This window comes from Dioscorea cayenensis, chromosome 5 (assembly GCF_009730915.1).
Source record: "Dioscorea cayenensis subsp. rotundata cultivar TDr96_F1 chromosome 5, TDr96_F1_v2_PseudoChromosome.rev07_lg8_w22 25.fasta, whole genome shotgun sequence".
In the NCBI taxonomy this organism is placed as follows: domain Eukaryota; kingdom Viridiplantae; phylum Streptophyta; class Magnoliopsida; order Dioscoreales; family Dioscoreaceae; genus Dioscorea; species Dioscorea cayenensis.
The window spans coordinates 2,423,762-2,445,785 of NC_052475.1; the positions used below are offsets into that span (position 1 = coordinate 2,423,762).

The following is a 22,024-nucleotide window of genomic DNA, read 5'->3' on the forward strand; positions in this document are numbered from 1 at the left end:
CTGCCGTTTTATCGCTGCGCTGCATCACGGGGGTTGCATCTGGACCGTTGATCATTTCAACAATCTCAACGGCTAGTTCATGATAGGTAATTTTACGCATTTATCCTCATAAATAACTTAATTGTAAAAAAAAATTCCCTTACCAATAATAATAAAAAAAGAAATAGATATATATATATATATACAGAGAGTAACCAAAAGAAGTTAGTCTAAGAGGTGAAAATTTGAGTTATTTACAGAAATAATTCTAAATTTAAATTCTTATTGTATGCAAAAGAAAATATATATCCGAAAGAATTCTATTTTATTTAGAGTTCCGGGGGCTAAAAATAATATATATATATACTTTTGGAAATCCGGGGCTAAAGACATACCATAGCCATTTCCATCAACAAATGGATTAAATAGGAAGGGAAATATAACAAATGAGAAAAAAAAAATTTAACAATTGTTTTTCTCTCTTTTTTTAACTTTTTTTAATTTATATTCAAAAAAGCTATGAGTTACATTAACCATTATTATATTTTATAGATAAAAATAAATAAATTATACTATGCGGGAATCTTCAATTGACGATGTAATTAAAGAATCCCACTAGCTTTCACTTGAGTAACTAAGAAAAGATGATGATCTCCAACATACCCTCAGTTCCTTTCTAAAATAAAGATCTAGAATGATTTGATTGAACAAAAGGGGATGAAAACAAGAATAATATTTTCATGTAGTTGACAAATGTCAAGGGAAATAAGATTTTCATCTCGAGTATCCACCAGGGCAACCTTGAGAATTGACGAAAATGAAAAGATTTCGAAAGATCTTTGCCTCCCAGTTCCACTCTCAGTTTGGAACCAAAAGAGCCTCTTGTTTTTATATTTCCTGGTTGAAACTACTTGCTTCGAAGCAGTATTTGATCTGGGAGCCGATAAGGTGCTAGGAGTGGATGGCTTTTCAATTTTCTTCTACTAGAAATTTTGGTTAACCGTAAGTGATAATGTTATAAAATTATGTGAGGATTTCTACTCCGGAAAAGCCAATGTAGAAAGGATTAATTGGGCAAGCATTGCTCTAATCCTGAAGGTGGAAGATTCAGTGAACCTTTCTCACTTCTGACCAATTGTCTTAATCAACTCCATGCTTAAAATCATTTTTAAAATCATGGCATCTTAGCTAAATAAAGTGATTGGCTCTTTGGTCAACATCATACAATCGTCTTTTTAACAAAGAACAATGAATTTTGGGTAATATTGTTGTAGTGGAGGAGCTGCTCTTTAGCCTCCAAAAGCATCTTAGCTAAATAAAGTCATACAATCGTCTTTTTATCAAAGAACAATGAATTTTGGGTAATATTGTTGTAGTGGAGGAGCTACTCTTTAGCCTCCAAAAGCATCAAATTCCCGGCAACATTCTTAAGATTGACTTTTCCAAAACTTTTGACATAGTTGATTGGGACTTCCTTCAAATAATACTAATTGCCTCCGATTTCGGTGCATGCTAAGTCAAATGGATTAAGGTCATCGTGGTCTAATCTAAATCCTCTATCGTGGTTAATGGGACCCAAAGTGGCTATGTCGAATACCAGCGTGGATTAAGACAAGCGGATCCCCTCTCTTTATTATTGTTTGTCTATGTCACAGGATTTCTTCAATACAATGTTCAACCACGCCTTAAACTTAAGAATCCTGTATGTGTCATCTCTAATACATGGTTGACCTTCTTATTCTTATTGCGGGGTAAAAGAGAACCTTATGATCATTAAACTCATACTTTATATTTTTGAGGAAATATCGAGGTTAGTGATCAATTTCCAAAAAACATGCTTATTTTCATCTAGCATTGGTCAGTTCCAGGATTCTACATTGACCCAAACACTCCATTGTCAGTCAAGATAACTTACTTAGGAGTACCTATTTCGGATAGGAGACCCTGAAGGGGAGACTGGGAGAGCTTGATCTCAAAAATCATCTCGTGTTTAGCCTCTTGGAAATCAAAACAACTCTCCCTTGAAGGTAGATTTACCTTAGTTAACTTTGTTCTGTCTTTTACCCTGACCTACTGGATGTCTATTTACAATGTTCCTCACTGGGCCACCAAAAGGAATGACCAGATCAGAAGGGACTTCTTGTGGTTTGAACCAGACAAGGATCACCTAGGTTGTGGCCTTGTCAATTGGAAACTATTTGTGTAGATCACATGATCAAGGCAAATGAGGTATTTTAGATCTCAAGAATTTTAATAGTGCTCTTCTAGATAAATGATGGTGAGGTGGAAGATTTCAACTGATGATCCCTGGTATGGATCCAAAATTATTAAATTCGACTCCTACCAGGGTAATATGTTATGGAATCTCTTCCTAAGGCAGCCTAAAAGAAGTTCCTTCTTCAGGAATGGAATCCTTGATTGTCTTCCATCTTTCAGTACCTGTATCATGCTAATCATCTGTGATAGTACAACCACCTTATTCTAGTTGGACCAATGGGTAAATGGATGTGTGCTTGCTAACATTTGGCTAGAGCTTCCACTAGTCCCTGGATACTGTTAAGGGGTTAGTATATATTAAGCAACTAGTACCCTTGGATGCTTATTCTTCTGTCTCAGAAATTATATTAAGGATTATTGATCAATCGACAAAGGGTAGTAACACAAAGTGGTGGACTCTTACCTCTAATGGCAAGTTCTCTATCAAATCATTCTATGGTTTCCTGAACGACAGAGGGCCATGCTGCCATGTAACAAATTATCTAGTAGGATGCATGTCCACTTAAAATTAAGTTTTTAACTGGCTCGCTTTGGGACAACAAAATCTTACACTAGACAACCTACCATAGAGGAAATGTGTTAGATAACCAACCACAACATGCATTTTATGCCATTCGGCAATGGAATCGGTAGAGTGCCTACTCCTAATTTGTCCCTTCACTGAGTAGATATGGAGCTACTTTGATCAATTATTTGAACAAGCCCCATTCCCGCCGTCTTAAGGGGAGTTGTGGCGTTCTTGGAGATTATGAGTTTGACCTTCCTTAAAAGAAACTTGGGATTTCCTCTCCCACGCTATTACATAGAATATTTGGCTAGAGAGAAATGCACGTGTTTTTCAAAGCTAATTACTTTAGCTAATATTAGTTATTCGCAAAAGTGATCATATGTACTCCTCCTATAATTAAATTCAACCAAGGAGGCACAAAGACCAAAGTTGGAGGATTTCATTGCTACAGTCATGCATAGCTTGGAGTTCCTGAAGCCTTAACTAGCTAGAGAAGGGAATCCTCAAGAAGCACCGACTAGTCCAATTTCTTCAGTTGTATCCACCCTGGTGGGATTTCCCTCTCTCTCACCCTGGATTTTTTTTTTTCTCTTTTGTTGATGTTGTTATATTTGTTGTTGCGTTGTATTTCCACACTAAATGGGATATGTTGTAATTTACGTTATTTCTTTTTGTTGTTTCTATACTCCTTTGTTGATATATCTCTCTGTTTTAATGAATGTGGCTAATCCCATTTTTTTTTTTTTGTAAAAAAGAAAAAAAATATCCAATTGACAAAACACCTAACTTCATGCAAAATCAATGTTATTAAAACAAAAGCTCACATGAAATAGTTAAATCTCGAAAATATAATTTAATGCAATTCAAAATAACCAAAATGATCAAGTAGTTATAAAGAATCCAATAAAGCAATTGACTAAGAAATTTGATCATGAGACTAATTGAATTACATGAATATGTACAAGATGACTCTTCCATGGATGACGATACTATGATTGCAGCTGATTAAGATCAACTTTGAGAAAGTTCATCTGAAAATTTTTCAAGCTCGAAAATTATATCTGTAAAAGAGAACAAATGCTTCTTGTAATTTTCAGGGATGTTCTAGCACAATGCTCAGCCATACATCCCACCCAAGCATTAATTCTCATCATCAATATGTAGACATTCTTCTCATTTTCTGCTTAGGATTCCCGAACTCATCTCCAAACAAATTAAAATTTTATAATTTCATAACTATGATTTGTATACATATGTATTAAAAAAAGAAAAAAACGAAAAAATCTTCGAAGGTGGACGACTTCCTTTGAATCATCGTCTCAATCCTCTGATTAAAATGCAGGAAAATTTCTCCGTATTCATCTGTATTTCTTCTCTATGGTACCAATTTAGTTTCTATATCTCTTGAAGCCAATTCACTTGTATCAGCTTCTGAAGTTTCATTTGATGTTGAATGAGGCTCCACAGAGCCATCATAAGAATATTTACTTCCTCTTTTACCATAACAAGCTTCACAAATCCATGCCAAAATGAGTATCACCATTACTGTTGATAATGCAGCTAATGCACCCCATGTCAAATGCACATCCTTCTTCAATGGTTTACAATGATTGACAAGTATTTCAGAGAATGCATCCTTCACTAGTTGGCAATCGACAAGTCTTTCGACACTGGGATAACTATTTAGTATGTTCTGTAATGAATTTGTATAGACAACAGCTCGATTATAATCAGTAGTCGAAATAAACTCTCCTACACAATCATTGCTACCATTGTTTGAACATGTGTATCTCTTAAGCACTTGAGGAATATCTCCAATTTGAATCGTATTCGAAGAACAATTCTCCGGTTGGTAGGTGTAATCCGGTGGCCCGGAGAAAGGATTGCATACATATTGCAGACCGGGAAGTGATAGCGACTGTAATGATGAAATGTTCGCATTAACCTGTCGATGTAAACAGTGAAAATTTTAAAGCTCAAGGCAAATGTGAACTTTTAGTACTAATTAGACATCGAAGAAGAATATGATACCTGATCGATTATGTCATGAATTCCCTTTCCTGCGTCGCGCAAAACTGATTTAGCTGAAGGTCGGCAGGGGAGGATTGTACCCAGAGTGCTGTTTTGCGGGTCTAGTTGATATTCATTGAGAGCTATGCATGTGTCACCTGCAAACCTTTTTTATAGCCGCAGTTTTACATCGGTAAGTCAGAATTAGTGTGCAAGATCTTTTATGTCTAGTAAATATCGAAAAAAAAATAGGCTACTTACTTATTTAGGAAGTAATACAATCCAAAGTACAGCCAGAAGAGGAATGCCAATAGCCAACAAACAACAATTAGCCTGCATGAGAGAATTATAGTTACATGATTGACTGATAAGTTTATTCAGATGCACACTAAGATACTTACAGATAAAAAGCACGGCGAAGCATTGTCGGCCATGTTCTTGCAATTAAAAACACTGTAACACAATTCGGTCAGAGGTTTTAATGTAAAAGCAATTGAATTTAGGTAACACAGTATTAAAATCGATCAACTCACATAGTAAAGCAAGTATGACGGCCAAATTTAGTGTCACAGTGGCAATTGTTACTGCTTTCCTGAAATAGAATGAAGCATTAGTGTAAAAGAGTACCGCCAAAACGATAACATGAATGATTTGGCTCAGTTTAATAAATTTTTACAGTATTTTGAGACCCTTGTTAACAAGTCGCATATTCTTTATCGCCTTTCTTTGTATGTTATCGGCTTCATCATTGAGCTTCTTTGTAGTGGCATTCAGATTAGTCGATCCATGGAGGTCACCGTAAAGCTCCATATCCTCTTGCATTGCTTGTACTGCACCAGTGACATTGTGTATTGTGTTCGATGCTTCTTGTGCTGTTCTTACAATGATGTTCTTCACCGTCTGCGCTCTCGAATGGAATTTCAAACTTCCACCAAGAACTACTCCTGATGCAACTCTACAAATATATATATATATATATATATATGTTATTTGAATTCTTCTCGATAATCTTAATGTTTTAATCGGTTTGCAATAAAGAAATCATGCTTACATTGCTAGAATTGTGAAGACCAACACTGAAAGAACAGGCCAAAAACTGTTCCCATTTGAGTGAGGAGGACCTCTAATCCAGTTTCTTTGTTTGTTGGTGAAACAGATGGATTTGATTAATAGAATTATAGCATAAACAATGCCGAAAACAAGCCATACTGCTGCAACGATGTACCCGTATTTACCGGTGAAAATAGCAGACTGGAAAAAATGCAAACAAAGAAAGCAAAATATCAATACATTTTCGATGTTATCCATCCATATATAAATATATATATATATATATATAACTCAAGAGAGATTTCAATCTTACACTCCAGTAATGTTTGTTTGTGATGTTAAATCCTCCCTTATATTTCTTGAATCCATCCAAAGGATCAATTCTTTCGGTTCGAATAAATAATAAACTCTCAGACTCAGAGCCATTCTGTTTTTCCACCAACACTCTGTTTGTTGCTAAGAAAAAATACGAAATACGAAAATAAGAACCATTGGTGTGATACAATTGAACAAAATACTGTTTCTGCAACACTGATGGAAATCAAACAAACAATATGTCTAAATTGCAGGAAAAGAAAAACAAAACAGTATCAAACAAACAACAAAAACTATAACCATGCATTCAGAAAATTTACAGAAATTGAGTCATAATCAAATGAAAACTACAACAGAAAATAAGCTAAAATTTACCAGATTGAGATCCAAGAGCAGTCCCAAAAAATGCAATCAAAACACAAACAATCACCAGCCATCTACTCCAACCCATGACACCACCCTGCAGTTCATCCAAAAAACAAAACATAACATCCTTCAATCCAATTAATCATTCATTCAATCATCTCAAAAACACATAGATAATAAACAGAACAACAGAAACAGGAAAAAAAACAAAGAAACTAACCAAAAGCTTCCCCTTCTCACTCTATCTTCTTTTCTTCTTTTTTTTTTTTCTCAAACTCTGAATATAAGAACCAAACAACAAGTTATCCAGAAGCTCAAAAGATTTCAATTTCTAACTTTCCAGATAAACAAACAGAGCCGTGTCAAACAAAACATTAAAACTCTGTCTTCATCTCTCTCTCTCTTTCTCTTTCCATAAACACAAAAACACAATATATATATATATATATAGATACAGTGAAATAAATATGAATAAATGATGAGAAAGAAAATTCAAAAAAAGAAACTTTCTTGAGCCATGGGAAATGCATCTAAGTGATGAGAAGAAAACCCACCAACTCAAGTAAAGCATTTCTGCAAATACATACAATAAATTATTTTTCTTCTCTTCTTTTGAAAAGAAAGAAAAATTAAAAGGTGATCAAAGTGAGGACTTTCTCTCTACTCTATCCTATTGAGTCAAAGAGGCTTCTTCTTCTTCTTCTTCTTCTTCTTCTTCTTCTTCTCTTGTTTCCATTTTACTTTTTTATTGTTTAACTTTTTTGTAGCAACGTGTGTGAAACTTAGACATTAATAAAACTAAATAGGACTACAAAACAAAGAGGAAAAAAGAGAGCATGATCTTTCCTTTCAGCCTTCAGACTTTTGATTTATTATTTATTTTTTCATTAATCAAATGGTGACAAATGAGAGATTTGTTTGGAAAAGGAAGTCCAATTATATATATATATATATATATATATATATATATATATATATATATATATATATATTCTAAATAAATAAATATATATATATACACATTCAAACATCATGCATGGCATCTGTCAATATGAAAATATAAAACCAAACTATATATATACATGAGTGATGACGTAATTTTTTTTATTTTTAATAAATATGTACAAGCCACCATAAGTCCATGACATATTAATTTGACCGTGTTTTGGTTTTAAACTTTCAATTCATATTTATTTAATTATTTATATAGATAAATTATTTTTTTAATAAAAAACACAAAAGCGTTTAATTTTTTTTTTTTTTGACACCACTATTTATAAAAATTAAATTTTGATAGTGATAAACATAGGGGAATATATATATATATTTGACAAAGGAAAAAGTCACATAAAACTATAAACACAATTTCAACAATTAACATTAAATTATATATATATATATATATATACACATAATTGAAGAAATGAATTTCAGTTGTAGACGAAACATGATGAGTATTATAATACAAAAATACATGTTTTAATTGATAAAGAGTAAAAAATAAAATATGTTTGTTTTGAAAAGAAAATTTTTAATATAAAATTAACAATGTTTTTTAATTTTATATAAAATAAGGAAAATCTAGATTGATAGGCGCATGGAAGGAGGGGATGAAAATCCGGAAGATTGCTTGGAAAATGCAAGACACATTACTACGAGAATAAGGATAATATTAATATTTTTATTAATTAATAATAAGTTTGAGCATAAAACAAGGGCCCCACATAAAGGCAAACTATTTGACTTATTTTAGGTGCTTTCTTTTGACTAAGGAATAGCCTAATATGAATTGTTTTTTTATGGTCTTGGAGTTTGGCCCACTTTCTGAGTAATAATTTTTTTTTAAAAAAAAAACTTCATATAAAACTTATATATATATATATATATATATATATATATATATATGTTAGTTTATAAAAAGTTGATCAATGAATTGCCGACAGTGCTTTAACCTATCGAGACCAAAATTTTCTATGTGCTGGTTAAAAAATTAAAAAAATAATTCGTGGATTCTGAATTTTATAATACAAAAATAAGAGATTTTATTTTTCAGATTCATAATTTCAATATTTGTAAAAAGAGAAAAAATCATTGTCTAGCGGTGTTAACTAATAAGGGCAAAATCATAATTTTATTAAAAAACAACTTATATGATATTAACATATATATTAAGTTTATTAATATCTCAAAATTTCACTAAATAAAAAAACTTAAATTTTTAAAATAATATAAAATCATATTTTTTTATGTCATGACGGTTTTTTTTGTTTTGTAAATCTGATAAACCACATAGAATAAAAAAATTTATTTTTATTTTATAAAAATAAAAATTTATACGAGTTTTTTTTGTAATTTTCACAAAAAATTATGCATGCTATTATGACATGTGACTTGTTTATTGTGTCAAAAGAAAAAAGTTGATCAATTTTGTGATCCAATGGCATATTTTATTTTAAAAAATAATCAACCATAATAAAAAAAAAGACATTTTAAAAAAATACCCAAATAAAAAAAACTACGATAAATAAAAAAAAATTGAATTAAAAATCAAATACAATGACTAACGGAAATTGGTTTTAAGGGTAGTGGCTTGAGCAAGTAATTTTAAATTTCAATATTTAAGTATGTAAAAAAAAATACCAATTAAAAATAATCTACTTTCTATAAGGCTCATGCACCTTATTTCATCATAATAAAACCAATTTAATTGGGTTGTGGCCTAATTCTGCTATTCTTTAGGTATAATTCTTAAAAAAATTTATAATTTAAAAAATCATATAAATTGTGATTGGATGAACAAGAATTCATATGATAAACTCTAATAACATTCATGATTTGATGGTGTCCTAATTCCATGTCATTAAATAGTGTTTGTGCTATAGTTAGGTTTAGGTATTCATCTTTCTCCTTGTCTGTCCATTTGCTTGGATTGATGACGGCTAGATAAATTTATAAAAATAAATATTCTTTCTAGAATGTTAATTTAGATTGATTGGTCATAAACAAAACTTGTCAATTTATATGAATTATAATTAACAAACAGTATGAAATTGATATGTCCTGAGATAGATAACTTACCACGGCAGGATTTAATTTTATGCTAGAAAAGTCATGGTTATTAATTAGACATATAATTAGTGCAAATTAAGGTATTATTGTTAGATATATATAAGTATTTTAAAATTAATTTTATCAAATACAAAAATTATTTAAAATAAAATGAGCCATTTGATTAGATCCATACACAATTAAATAAAAAATTGGTTATGGTTAAATATATTATTTGAATTTAAAAGATGAGCAACACTTATTTAGTGCAATGGTAAAGCACTTGGCAGTGCATGGTCAAATATGGGTTCAAAAATATTGTAGTAGTATTGGTTATGCATTGTTCATATGGTCCAATTACTGTAGAGTATTATTTATTAACTGTTCATTAGATCTTAATGTGGGTCTTTATGGGAAGAGTCATATTCTCTACTCCTCTAAAGTTACATGACACCACCATTCTAAAGTTGCATGACAGAGAGAATTTACCATTGTAGAGTGATAATTTTTATTATCCACGTATTAATCCACCCTACATAGTGAATTTCTTAGACATTATTAAGCAATTATAACAACTGCATTTCTATACATGTTTGTAATGTTAATAAAACTCTGTTATCTTTCTCATTAAAAAAAAATTAATAGATGACACATGTTAACAAAAAACGCAAAAAGTAACAATAGCGGATCTTATTTTTCTATATATCTAATTTACTCTACTTTTGAAAAAATTGACTTCTCAATATAATAAGTTTTAAAGTAAGAAAACGTCTTTTCAACATAATTTTAAAATAAAAAATTATTTTTTTTATAAAATAAATAATCTACTAATCATATATTACTCATTAAATCTAAAAAAAATTTGACCTCCTAACTTTTCACATAAAATTATAAGCATTATGTGTTATATTACATTGGTCAAAATTACCATTATATTTTATTTTTTAAATCTTCTACCAATAACCCGCCATTCACACCACATTTTTTTATTGTCCGAGCAGATTATTATAATTTTTTGATAAAAAAAATTTTGGGGAGAGTTAAAAAATAAAAAATAAAAATTCAAGTATTCGTTAGATCATTTGGTGCGTCATGAACTAGATAATAAAAATATATATATGAATGTATTTTTATCTTGGTACAAAAAGGTGGCTAAGGCATATGAAAACACAACAAAAGCGTGCAAGACTTTTGACAAAACATATGACTTGGAAATGCATTTTTTTTTCTCATGATGTGATGGTTTTGTTGACCAAAAACTCCTGGTTTGGTGTAAAGTATTAATAACACATATAAGTTATAAACTTTCCACATTTCATGAAGCATCAAAAGAATTTTTCAATATCACCATCAAAACTATATCCACTGAAAAATAAAATAAAATTTTGTCAACTTGCGCATTAAAATAATAAATAAATAAAAATTATGTTCTCATGAACTACATAATTTTTTTTTTTTTTACAAGTGTCACATGTAAATGTATGTTGGAAGTGTGCACATAACCAAAAATTGATTGTTCAGCCCATATATCTTCACCCGACCGATACAGGATTAGGTTGCAAACCCACTCCCATAGCTACGGATCTTTTTTGGCACCCATTGCGTCCAAAAAATTTTGAATCTAAGTATTAAACTTCCTGCAATAAATCTTTCATAGAAAAAACTCTTGGCTTAATTCATTCCTTCCCCTAAATAAAACATTTTTAAAAATAGAAATAATTAAAGTAATGTTACCATTTTATTTAAATTTTTTAAAAAAAAATGTTTAGCCAACTAAACTTCATCCACGTGATAATAATTTTTAAAAAAAATCATATATTTGCTAAATATATTCTTTTAAACATTTATTCTATTCACTAAACATTTTTGACATTTTAACAAGGTAATTGTTAAATTTTCCAAAAAAGGAAAAAATAATTTATATAAAAATTACATCTTATTTGAGAGATGTCATTCACTACATTGCATGTATTTCAATATCTCTGAACCACACAAAGTAAAAAAAAAAATTCACCACAATAAAAATGAAATAACCACGCATAGATTATATTGACAGCTAATTTAAGCGTTCATGAGTCTAATACAAGACTGTCTTTTGCACTACAACAAATACAAAAGAAAAAAGAAAAATAAAAAACTATCTATCACTGACTACAGGTATTGTTGACACAACAACTGATTGATTCAGTGAAAGAAACCGATGAAACCGCGGTTTCATCTTCCTATGGTGGTTTGTTCTTCCAATCAACTGTTGTATCGGACAAGGTGAACTCTCTTATTGCCCTGATTGCCTCGGCACGGAAGGCGGTGGAAGGATGGAGTTGGCCAGTTCTTCGTTCACCTTCACGGGAAGCGGCGGCATCTGCTTCATTATCTCCGGCATCTCATTCATTCTGTATCACAAGTTCAATGAGCTCCAGTGAAATAACTGAAAACCCTAATTTGATATTAAGGTACTAAGCAAACAAAAACAAACCAAGGATTGTATATCTTTATCAGTTGTGAATACGGTAATAAACCTTAATGAGATTTGTTTCATTGTTAGATCGTATTAAAAGTTCGGTTTATCATCAATGATGATCCGGCAAATGCATTTGTTAGACAAGATTAATAATTTGAGGCAGATAGGTACGCACTTTTCCATATAGATATCTTGCAGCAAGATATTTATATCTTATGCATATGTTGTCTCGGTTTAAGAAACAGCTAAAGGTGTCAGGATTTTAATCACATATCTATTGCTGATAATCTAACAAGCAAAACACATCAGAATAAACTTTGATTTAACATTGTAGCAGTGTCTCACATGTGCATGTCGCATGTCGGCTGCTAAAATAACACATTCACATGCATTTTTTGCTTTTAAAAGTTCAATAGATCTTCTTGTACCAATCACAACACATCGAGTTAGGACGGTCCTTTGTCTACCATAAACTAGAAAATAGAGCAGCAAAACAATCAACTTCAAAGGTAACACAATGCAGCAATTAGCCAATGCACAAAAGCAGATAAGTGATTGATCATTATTGAATAATCTTACAACTTGATTGCATAGATATATTTGGCATCGAGAAAAGACTTACTCGTTCATGATTGTGAGGATATTGTCATATGTTTGCTGGAAGAGATTGATGTTATCCTGGAGCTGCACAGAAATAAATTCTCAATTAAACCAACTGCAAGCATAAATTTGAAGTCACCGATATGAGAACATGACTTCAGTAAAACAATGATGAGAGAGGGATTACAGAATCTTAGAAATACTTGTTAGGTTACCACAAGTTTTCAGAAGTTAGTGTACTGCTGCATTTTAGTCAGTAAATATAGTGCATTTAGATAGGTTCATTATATATTTAATGGGTGCTTACCAGAAAGTTAGCAAGATTGGTGCTAATTTGATTGAAAGCCTGCATATTTTGTTCTAGAAGCTGTCCTGTAGCACCACCAATCGCTGCGAGAAGCAAGTGATAGATGGTTGATAGTAGATGGAAATATATTTTAAAAAAAATGGAACACAGAAACTCATGGTAAACACAATAATACAAATTTTATGAACCATGTGTTCCACTTCTCTACATACATAATTGTCATATATGGAGGACAAAAAGACTGTTTAGCAAGCAAATACTTGTAACTTTTGCTGGACTTTGTGCATTTATTTATTGTCAGCATAAGTGTAACATCTACTGAACAAACGGTTTCAGCTTTCAACAAGTCATTGGACAACTAAACATCTTTCCTTAGTTATTAACTTCTTATTCATCTTTTTCTAACAAATAAGGAAACTAGTTTCATAGAATGGTAATCTAATCAAGAACTTTCTAGAGCTTAAATTCACGAATATAATCTTCACGTGACAGCAGACTATTTTTCTTGCTCTGGCTAGATAATAAGTCAAAGTTCATAATATCATGGATTTCTACAGCATCCATCCCAGCGCACCAAACATACAAAATGCAGCCTAGTAATAGAGTCAAGTCTCCCTGAATAACTCAATCAAAATCAAGATCCACATTGTTCAAGATTAATTATAAGAAAGAAGACAACATTACTCAAGTTTAAGAGGGTACCTTTAAGAGATGGACCAAAAAAAAAATCCTACATGACATAGGAAGTCAAGAAATTTAGTTTAGGTCGGCCACTTCATTTAATTGACGGCTGAACGATCTCAAGTTTTTTATGGAGAGTACTGCAGGATTTAGCTTTTAAAACGCTTTTCCTATTTTGGTTATTCTAGTCACTTAAACTTGGTTTTTTTTTTCTCTCGAAGGACTGTTTAGCAATTTAATTTAGCTTAAACTTGGATTATTTAAACTCATTATTTAAGATTTGTTAGACATCTTTTTTATTATTACTCATCTTTTAGAATATCAAACTTGTGAGTTTATTGGATTTAATCTCAAACCCGGAAAATCGACATTTGTTTATGATTTTTTCGTTTTTTTCCCTACATCAGTTTGCATCAGAGCTAGAGTGGATTACGGCTAATAATGAGGGGAGGCAACCATCTTGTTAATGAAGATAAAGGGAAACGGGCTCTTTATGCAACACAATAATAAGGATCAAGGTATGGGTCGATTTGAGCAGAGCTTGGAACATATTATAGAACAAATGGCTTAATTAATGGGTGCAACAGAATTAACAATAACGCTAGGGCTAGGGCTCATATGGGAAGAGTTGCCCTTGTATGGTTATTTAAATATTTGGAGATTCCCATGCGGAGTGATTTTTTTGGTGGGATAAGCTAGACACTGACGAGTGAAGGCAAACAAAATGCACCATTAATACATGGCGAAAGATGAGCAAAAATTGTTAACCACGTTCTTATGTCTAGATTATGAATAAATTTTGGTTTTGCAATATCATATGTGCGCAAGGGTTATTAGGATTTTGCAGGACTATGCCATGGAGTTCTTGGGGCTAGCAGAGTGTAATAAATTGCAAGAATGAGTTACAACAAGTGGCAAGGCATTTGGATGGGTTGAAGTATGCAATCCAAGACAGAATTGGGATTCGATCACTACATATAGCAGTGAACTTGTAGAGGTGGAAGCTCAGATCTTGAGAACAGAGCTATTTATTTAAGAAATAAGCAAAACTTTGGAGAGTTAAATCAAAAGGGTAGGAGTTCTACACAAGAATTTACCCCCCGCTATGAGAAGCCTAATGACTTTAAAGTGGTTCCAGACAAGAGGAGACAAAAAGACAGCATCGGGAAAAGAAATGAGTAAGTCGACCACCCAATGCTAGGCCAATGTTGGGTAAATGCTACAATATTAATCAGTAGGGCTAGAGTCTAATTATTATAAACTATGCATGAATGTGAACATAGTGAAGCATAATGATCCAGGTAAGGACGGGACTGAAGAGGTGATTATTGTGATCTTGATGGAGATGACGTTGACTATAAGTTTGAGAATGATAATGGGATGTATGTGGTCAGAAGGATGATGATTACACCAAAGTTGGAAGACAAGAATTAGTGACACGAGTATTTCCATACTAAGCAAAAGAAAACCAAGCAAATTTTAGAACAAACAAATTTAAGTACAAGGCTGCTGCAAACAAGAAATGAAGAGAGCAAGTGTTCAAGGTAGGGCCATGGTTATAGTGTTCTTGCGCAAGGAGGAGGTTTCCAATTAGCACTTACCACAAGTTGCAGTAAAAGAAGTATGGACGACATAAGAGTCTTGAAAAATATCAATGATAATGCTTATGGCATTGACTTGCAAGATACTTGAAGAACTTTGAAGACATTTAATGTTGCGGATTTGTATCCAGATATCAACTTGAGGTCGAGTTCTCTTCAAGTGGTGGGGATTGACATGGGATAGTCAAGAAACTTGGTTTAGGTCATGCACATCATTTAATCACCAGCTGACCCATCACGAGTTTTTTATGGGGATTACTGTAGGATTTAGGTTTTTAAAACACTTTTCCTATTTGGTCATTCTAGCCACTTAAACTTGGTCTTTCCCTGAAGGAGTTATTTAGTAATTTAATTTAACTTAAACTCAGACTATTAAAACTCTTTAATTGAGATTTGTTAAATATTTTTTTAATTATTCATCCTTTAAAATATCAAACTTTTGAGTTTATTCCTAAATTGGGGTTTATAATCAAACCCTAAAAATTGAGATTTATTCTTAATTTCTTCACTATTTCACTGAATCACACAAAATTAAAAAAGAACATAATTAACCAAAAGAAAACCCAAACCTCTATATGAGATATCATCATCATTGTCAACAGGCAGCATAGGTAAAGCATATTGAGGAGCACTAGGCCGTGCTGCCAAATGAGTTGATGGCTTCGTTGAAGAATCCGTAGCTCTTTCCTGCAAGAGATGCTAAATCATTTCCAACTTTCTAAAAGTGATAACAAATGATACGATTCATAGAAATAGTTCAACACTGAACAACACCATGACCAACAAAATGCTAGAATTTGACAATATATTATGCTCCTTGCCTACAAATAGAAAAATAATTGACTGAAAATCAATTCTTTAACCCTTATTGAAATATAAAGTAGTCCTTTATTGCCATGAATCAGCTGTATATAACCTTCAAAAGGGTATTGCCCATTAATTCAAAAAAAAAAAAAATTTAATGACTTTTTGCTCCTAGAAGATTGACATGTGAATTTTAGAAGAGTTGATTGGCTGCAAAAATACCATTTCCTCCCAATACAAATTTTAGAAGGCCAGAAAAAATCTAAATCAACCAATTTTCTCTTTGGTTAAATAATATCAACCTTGAACAAGTGGGCCACAAGAAACAAAAATAAATAAATAAATAAATATATAATAATATTAATAATAATAAACATTGAAGCTATTAAATATGTGTAGTTGACAGAAGATGGGAAATAAAATTCACAGGGAATTGTTTGTTCAAGTGCATGTTCATTTGCAAAAAGGTGGCCAAATTTGTGAAGTGGGATGTAAATCCACATTCCCTTAAGTATAACTGAACTCACAATTATGTTCATTTCGGTGGAAGTGAGATGTCTAGAGGTGCAATATGTAATGAGTGATTATTTTATAATTTTTTGTAATTTATCATAATTTTGAGAAACAAACTCCTCAAGTTTCATTTCTTTATATAAAAACCTCAAAAATTAATTTTCTCTTCAAAAGATCTCTCTACGTTAAACTTATTATTATAAAATCTAAAAATGGCACAACTACCCTTTGTTCATAACTTCAAAATAATATTTGAATTAATATGCATGTGTGTGTAAATGTTTTACATTTAAACGAACTCTAAAATTTCTTTTCTATGTTCATTTTGGTGAGAGTGAGATGTCTAGAGGTGAAATATATGAGTGATTATCTTATAAATTTTTGTAATTTATCATGATTTTGAAAAACAAACTCCTCAAGTTTCATTTCTTTATATAAAATCCTCAAAAATTATTTTTTTCTTCAAAAGTTCTCTCTACTTTAAACTCATTGTTATAAAATCTAAAAATGGCACAACCATCCTTTGTTCAAAATAATATTTTAATTCATATACAAGTGTGTAAATGTTTTACATTTAAACGAAATCTAAAATTCATTTCCATGAGTTTATGTAAATTTTTAAATTTTCAGAAAAATTAACAAATGCAGTTTTGCCAGATTGTATTAAATTTCAATTTAATAGTGTATTTAAAGAGATGGTATCAAATTTCTGGTTATTCTTTTAGAAAAATAAAATTTAGGTATTTTCTTTGAAAAATTAAGATAAAGTATGGAGATTCATAAAAAAAAAAAATCACGCCACTAACAACCCACTTCAATTCATTTTGCCCTGAAGTGGCTTAGTGGCTTTAGTACAAAATTTGGGAAGTAGTCAAGTGAGGGAAGTCCCTCACTTCCCTCACTTCATGACAAAGAACGCCCTAAGTGGACGGAAGTCAAACCACCTCCCCATTTTTCCTCTCACTAACCTGCAAATGAACATGTCCTAACTCCGGAATCAAAACCAGTGAAAGAACTAGATGCTCAGAATATTTAAGGTTTCAAAAGAGAGTTAAGAACAAAATTGTAACTCAAAGACTTCTGACAGAAAGAATGCAGAAATTTACAAAGTTTTCATCACATACAGATGCTAGAACAAGGCGTATGTTTTCTATCATATAGCCTAATGGGTAAAGGATGAGCAGAACATCAACGAAAGCTCACCTTTTTATCTTTGTTTTTCCTTGCAAGTTCCTCCTTCCTTCTCTTTCCACTTTCCTTTTTCTATAACACATCATGAAAATCAGTTTAGAGCCAGATTTCATATCCAGATAAACAATTTTAATAAGAGACAGAGAGAGATAATATATTACACTCGGTAACTTATAGAAACTAAATCCTAGGAACATAAACAGAATATTTTTACATTGCAGCTGTATGAAGAAATTCATAATGTTTGGAAGTATATATAAAAGGAAAACATATTTATATAACATACATAAAAAAGAAATTTGTGAGATCAATATAAATGAAAGCCTTAATCAGACATCAATATCGCTTTACAGTCCTCAGAGTAATTGTCACCAATCCCTTCTTTCACATTTTCTAATTAGACAACTGAAAAAGGAACCAACTATCTCATCACCTACCTGATCTTATCAAATGCCATTACTATCTTCTTATCTGTGAAGGTGATGAAAGTCTGCATGAAGTTAGCAAATAGAGACCTGAACTAGCCAATGCTCGCAGATCATGGATGAAGATAAAATTTGATCTCACACCAATGGCTACGCTATAATTGTAGGCAAGCAAGTAAGAAAATGAGAAAAAATACTAGAAGAACAAATTATACCAGAGTTCCAAAATGAAGACATTATATTGTAAATGTTGTGCATCTGAGCATTTCTATATTCCAAGTCATTGGAGAACTTTGCATTAGCAAACTCGGTAACTTACAGTCATCCATCTGCACCGCAGGGCCACATCTCGGACTGTCTTGTCTTGCAACTCCATTGCAATTTTGGCATAACGAATGAGACTTGCATCAGAAGCATATCTGGAAGCAAATATATTTGTCAAGTAAATGTCTAGTTTTAATCATATATAAAACATTAATAACAACAATACCACTGAAGCAATAGTAAATGGAACTGGTCTGAGACGTATCTTTGACCAAAGAAAAAGACCATAAAACAAGTAAAGATTATAACTGGATAAAATTGTCCCAAAAGACATTCTTTCCGGTTGTAATTCTAACATCAGTTCCTAGACACAGTTTTAAAGCAACCCCCGAAAGTAGTTCTTCCTACTTATTCCCACCGAAGTTCACTTTTGATACTACCCCACATCTCCATTTTCTTAGTTAGTGTTTATTAAAAAATCCATATCACCACAAGTGTTTATTAAAAAATTCATATCACCACAAGCCAATATTTATTCAGACAACTTAATCTAAACTTGCTAAGACAAACCTAAACATGTAACTTATTTCTATGAATTTTACAAAGGGATTATGACAAACAAGATCTGAAAAGAAAGACAACCATATTTCTCATCATTCTTTCTGATATCACACCAGTAGCTCCAGTAAAATCCTTATTTCATATCAAATTTTTTGTTACTACATGAAGCAAGCTTGAAAAAACTTGTATACTCATGCAAACTGGAATTTTTCTTTTATATAGTCAAAATGTCTCTTAAACTTATCTATTCATTTCTATGAATTCTTGTAGTGGGACAATGACAAACTACAACATAAGATTAAAAAGAAAATTAATCACATCTCTCAGTATCTCTTTCTGACATCTTGGCAAAAGATCCAGTAAAATCCTTATTTCTCATCATACAATTGTTGCTACACAAACCAATTTAGCAAGAAATATTTATACCTACCATGCATTATCACATAGAACAGAAGATATGAGTTACAATATGAAAATACCTTTCTATGAATTCTTCAGCAGGGACAATGACAAACAACAAAATAAAACTTAAAAGAAAAATAATCATATCTCCGATCACCTCTTTCAGATATCACACCAATGGCTCCCTAAAATTCTCATTTCTATAATACTTTGTTGTTGCTATTTTAACCCATATAGCAAGAAACCTTTATGCTTAGCATGCAAAATACCATAAAAGAGAATATACAAGTTCAATACAACAATTACACGTGTGAGTGTCCATCTTAAAAACAAACTTCAAGATATAGAATAAAGAACCATTTTGCTCATGCCATGCATGTGTACCAAAATAAACATCTCAAAAAAGTTTAAACGTATAAAATCCAAAAAAGACTCTTTTTCTACACAACCAAATGTGGAAGAGAAAAAGATGATAAAGACAAATGCTTCCAACAAGAGGCCAGACAAATTTCCCAAAAGAAAAACTAAAACAGAAATACCGATCATGGAATACTAAGTAGTACAGCACAAAGCTAATTATTTTAGAAAGCCTCCATAATAAAAACCCTAAATTCAAAAATCTAGCATACAAATGTGTATAATTCCCAACCATATTACCACACAAATCCCTCAATTCCTTCCCCCACATTAAATCTCATTTCAAGATTGACTCCAATCACTCAACCATAATTCCAAAATTCAAAGCTATGCACAATATCCCAAAATCAAACAGCACAAAAACCTCAAAGAAATTAACAAGAATAAAGACAAAGCAAAGGAATGAATTGAATAATCACTAACTTAGCCAATCCGTCCTCCAAGATCGTCTGCTCCTCGGAGGTCCACTCAATCGCCAGTCCAGGGTTATGTTTCAACCCCTGCCCAGGCCCCGAAGCATTCCCCGCCGCCGGCGCCGCCGCTGCCGCACCATTATTAGGGTTCCCCGCCGCTCCACCGCCCCCGGCGGCACCGTCCTGATTCCCCGTCGGGTTCGCACTCGCCGCCATCGAAATCTTCTCGAATTCTCACCACCAGGGCTCCATTGCCGCCAAATCGAAGCTCTTCTTTCCAAGAAAAGGTGATAAAAATGGAAACTTTTTTCTTCTTTTCGCCTTCGAGTTCTTGCAGAGAAAAAAAAAACAATTTTTTTTTAAGGGTTTCTCAAGAGTCAGACACTTGGATTGGTTTTTTTTATAAATAATAAATTTCAGAGACTTATTAGATTAGTATTTTATATATATATATATATATATATATATAAATAATAATTTATTTCAAGAATTTTCTATTTTTAAAAGTTTTTGAATTATATCAAAATTTGGAAAATTATTTTGTCTTAATTACACCGGAATCCCTGATATTTTTGTTTCAGAGTTCTTATTGAATCTGGAGGGTTTTGACATTGAAGCCAAGTGTCATTGGATTGTCAAATGACCTTTTTATCCCTGACTCAATTCAGTATTCCCATTATTTTATTTTATTTTATTTTATTTTGATAAGAAAAGCATTCTGTTTATTTTGATTTACAAATTTCAATGGAATCGGTATTGTCGGATCTAAAAAATATATGCATTTATTTTAAATGAATTTATAGTTTTTAATATCATATAAAAAATCTATACCTATTATATAAGAAATTTATACATACTATTAAACTAGATTTATAATATGCTTCTAGAATATTTCAAAGAATAAATTTAATTTTTTTATTACATTTTAGTTTTGTTATAATAATTATAATATTAATAATTGAAAACAAATTAGTTACAAATATTTATTTATGCTATAAATATTCAAGAGACCTTTCAAAACCCATGTTTACTAATAATTTTCTTTGCAGTAGTTTTTTTATTAATATTATAGGAGTTATTTAAGCATGTTATTTTTTTATTATATTTTATATGTCTCAAACTCTCAAAAATTGTAAAAACCCTAATGCGGAAACTAACATTGTGCAGGAATATTTGCAATCTTTGTTAATATTTTTAGTTGATTTTTGAAATATTCTTTAATAAAACAAAAGCCAGTTATAAAAAATAAAATAAATAAATAAACCTTATCAACAATGAAAACCCCTAAACCGGACAGTCAAATAAAAACTTCAAAATACATTCTTTTTATTTTGTATGGATAAAGAATGTTCACAATTATGCTCATAAATTTAAATAAGAATTAAACAGGGTATTACAAATTTGTAAGTTTAATATTTAAGAAATTCACATTGGTTAGAGACTTTTTTAAATTAAATTTGAACATTTGTTCGAAAAAACTTCTATTTTATAATATATACCCACACTATATACACACTGTACTATATACGAGTCCCCAGGGTGAGAATTTTACCACAAGATGCCAAATTACTTAGTATGCTAGGCACACAGCGTTTAGGCTTCAATTTCCGAATAAAAATTGATTATCAACTTCAATGATGACTACCTGAAAGGTTTCCGTCCTTTGCTTTTCCATAACGTGGATACTGGGGTCTCTATCAGAACACTTTTGACATTTTGTTAGTCCGGTTTGGCAGGTTTCAATGTCAATCATCAAAAGTAATATAAATTCTTTTGGTGTTCTGGTTAGAAATAAATTAAAGTTTATCTTATTTAACTTAATGCAGCCAAC

At 31.5% G+C, this 22,024-nt stretch overlaps 2 protein-coding genes across 2 annotated transcripts; both read right to left on the reverse strand.

Annotated features, from left to right (window-relative positions):
- Window positions 1-3,810: 3,810 nt before the first annotated feature.
- LOC120260794 lies at window positions 3,811-6,905 on the reverse strand. The gene is made up of 10 exons (XM_039268357.1): window positions 6,726-6,905; window positions 6,515-6,599; window positions 6,138-6,280; window positions 5,826-6,025; window positions 5,451-5,729; window positions 5,308-5,366; window positions 5,176-5,227; window positions 5,036-5,107; window positions 4,796-4,940; window positions 3,811-4,709 (listed from the first exon to the last, which is right to left on the reverse strand). Exons 2-10 carry the CDS (start codon window positions 6,588-6,590, stop codon window positions 4,140-4,142), a joined length of 1,596 nt encoding a protein of 531 aa, XP_039124291.1. The 5' UTR covers window positions 6,591-6,599; window positions 6,726-6,905; the 3' UTR covers window positions 3,811-4,139.
- A 4,667-nt stretch (window positions 6,906-11,572) lies between these two features.
- Window positions 11,573-20,594, reverse strand: LOC120261812. Its single transcript, XM_039269806.1, has 7 exons — window positions 20,204-20,594; window positions 18,456-18,555; window positions 17,724-17,783; window positions 15,773-15,890; window positions 12,922-13,004; window positions 12,637-12,698; window positions 11,573-11,946 (listed from the first exon to the last, which is right to left on the reverse strand). Exons 1-7 carry the CDS (start codon window positions 20,407-20,409, stop codon window positions 11,829-11,831), a joined length of 747 nt encoding a protein of 248 aa, XP_039125740.1. The 5' UTR covers window positions 20,410-20,594; the 3' UTR covers window positions 11,573-11,828.
- Between the last annotated feature and the right edge of the window lie 1,430 nt (window positions 20,595-22,024).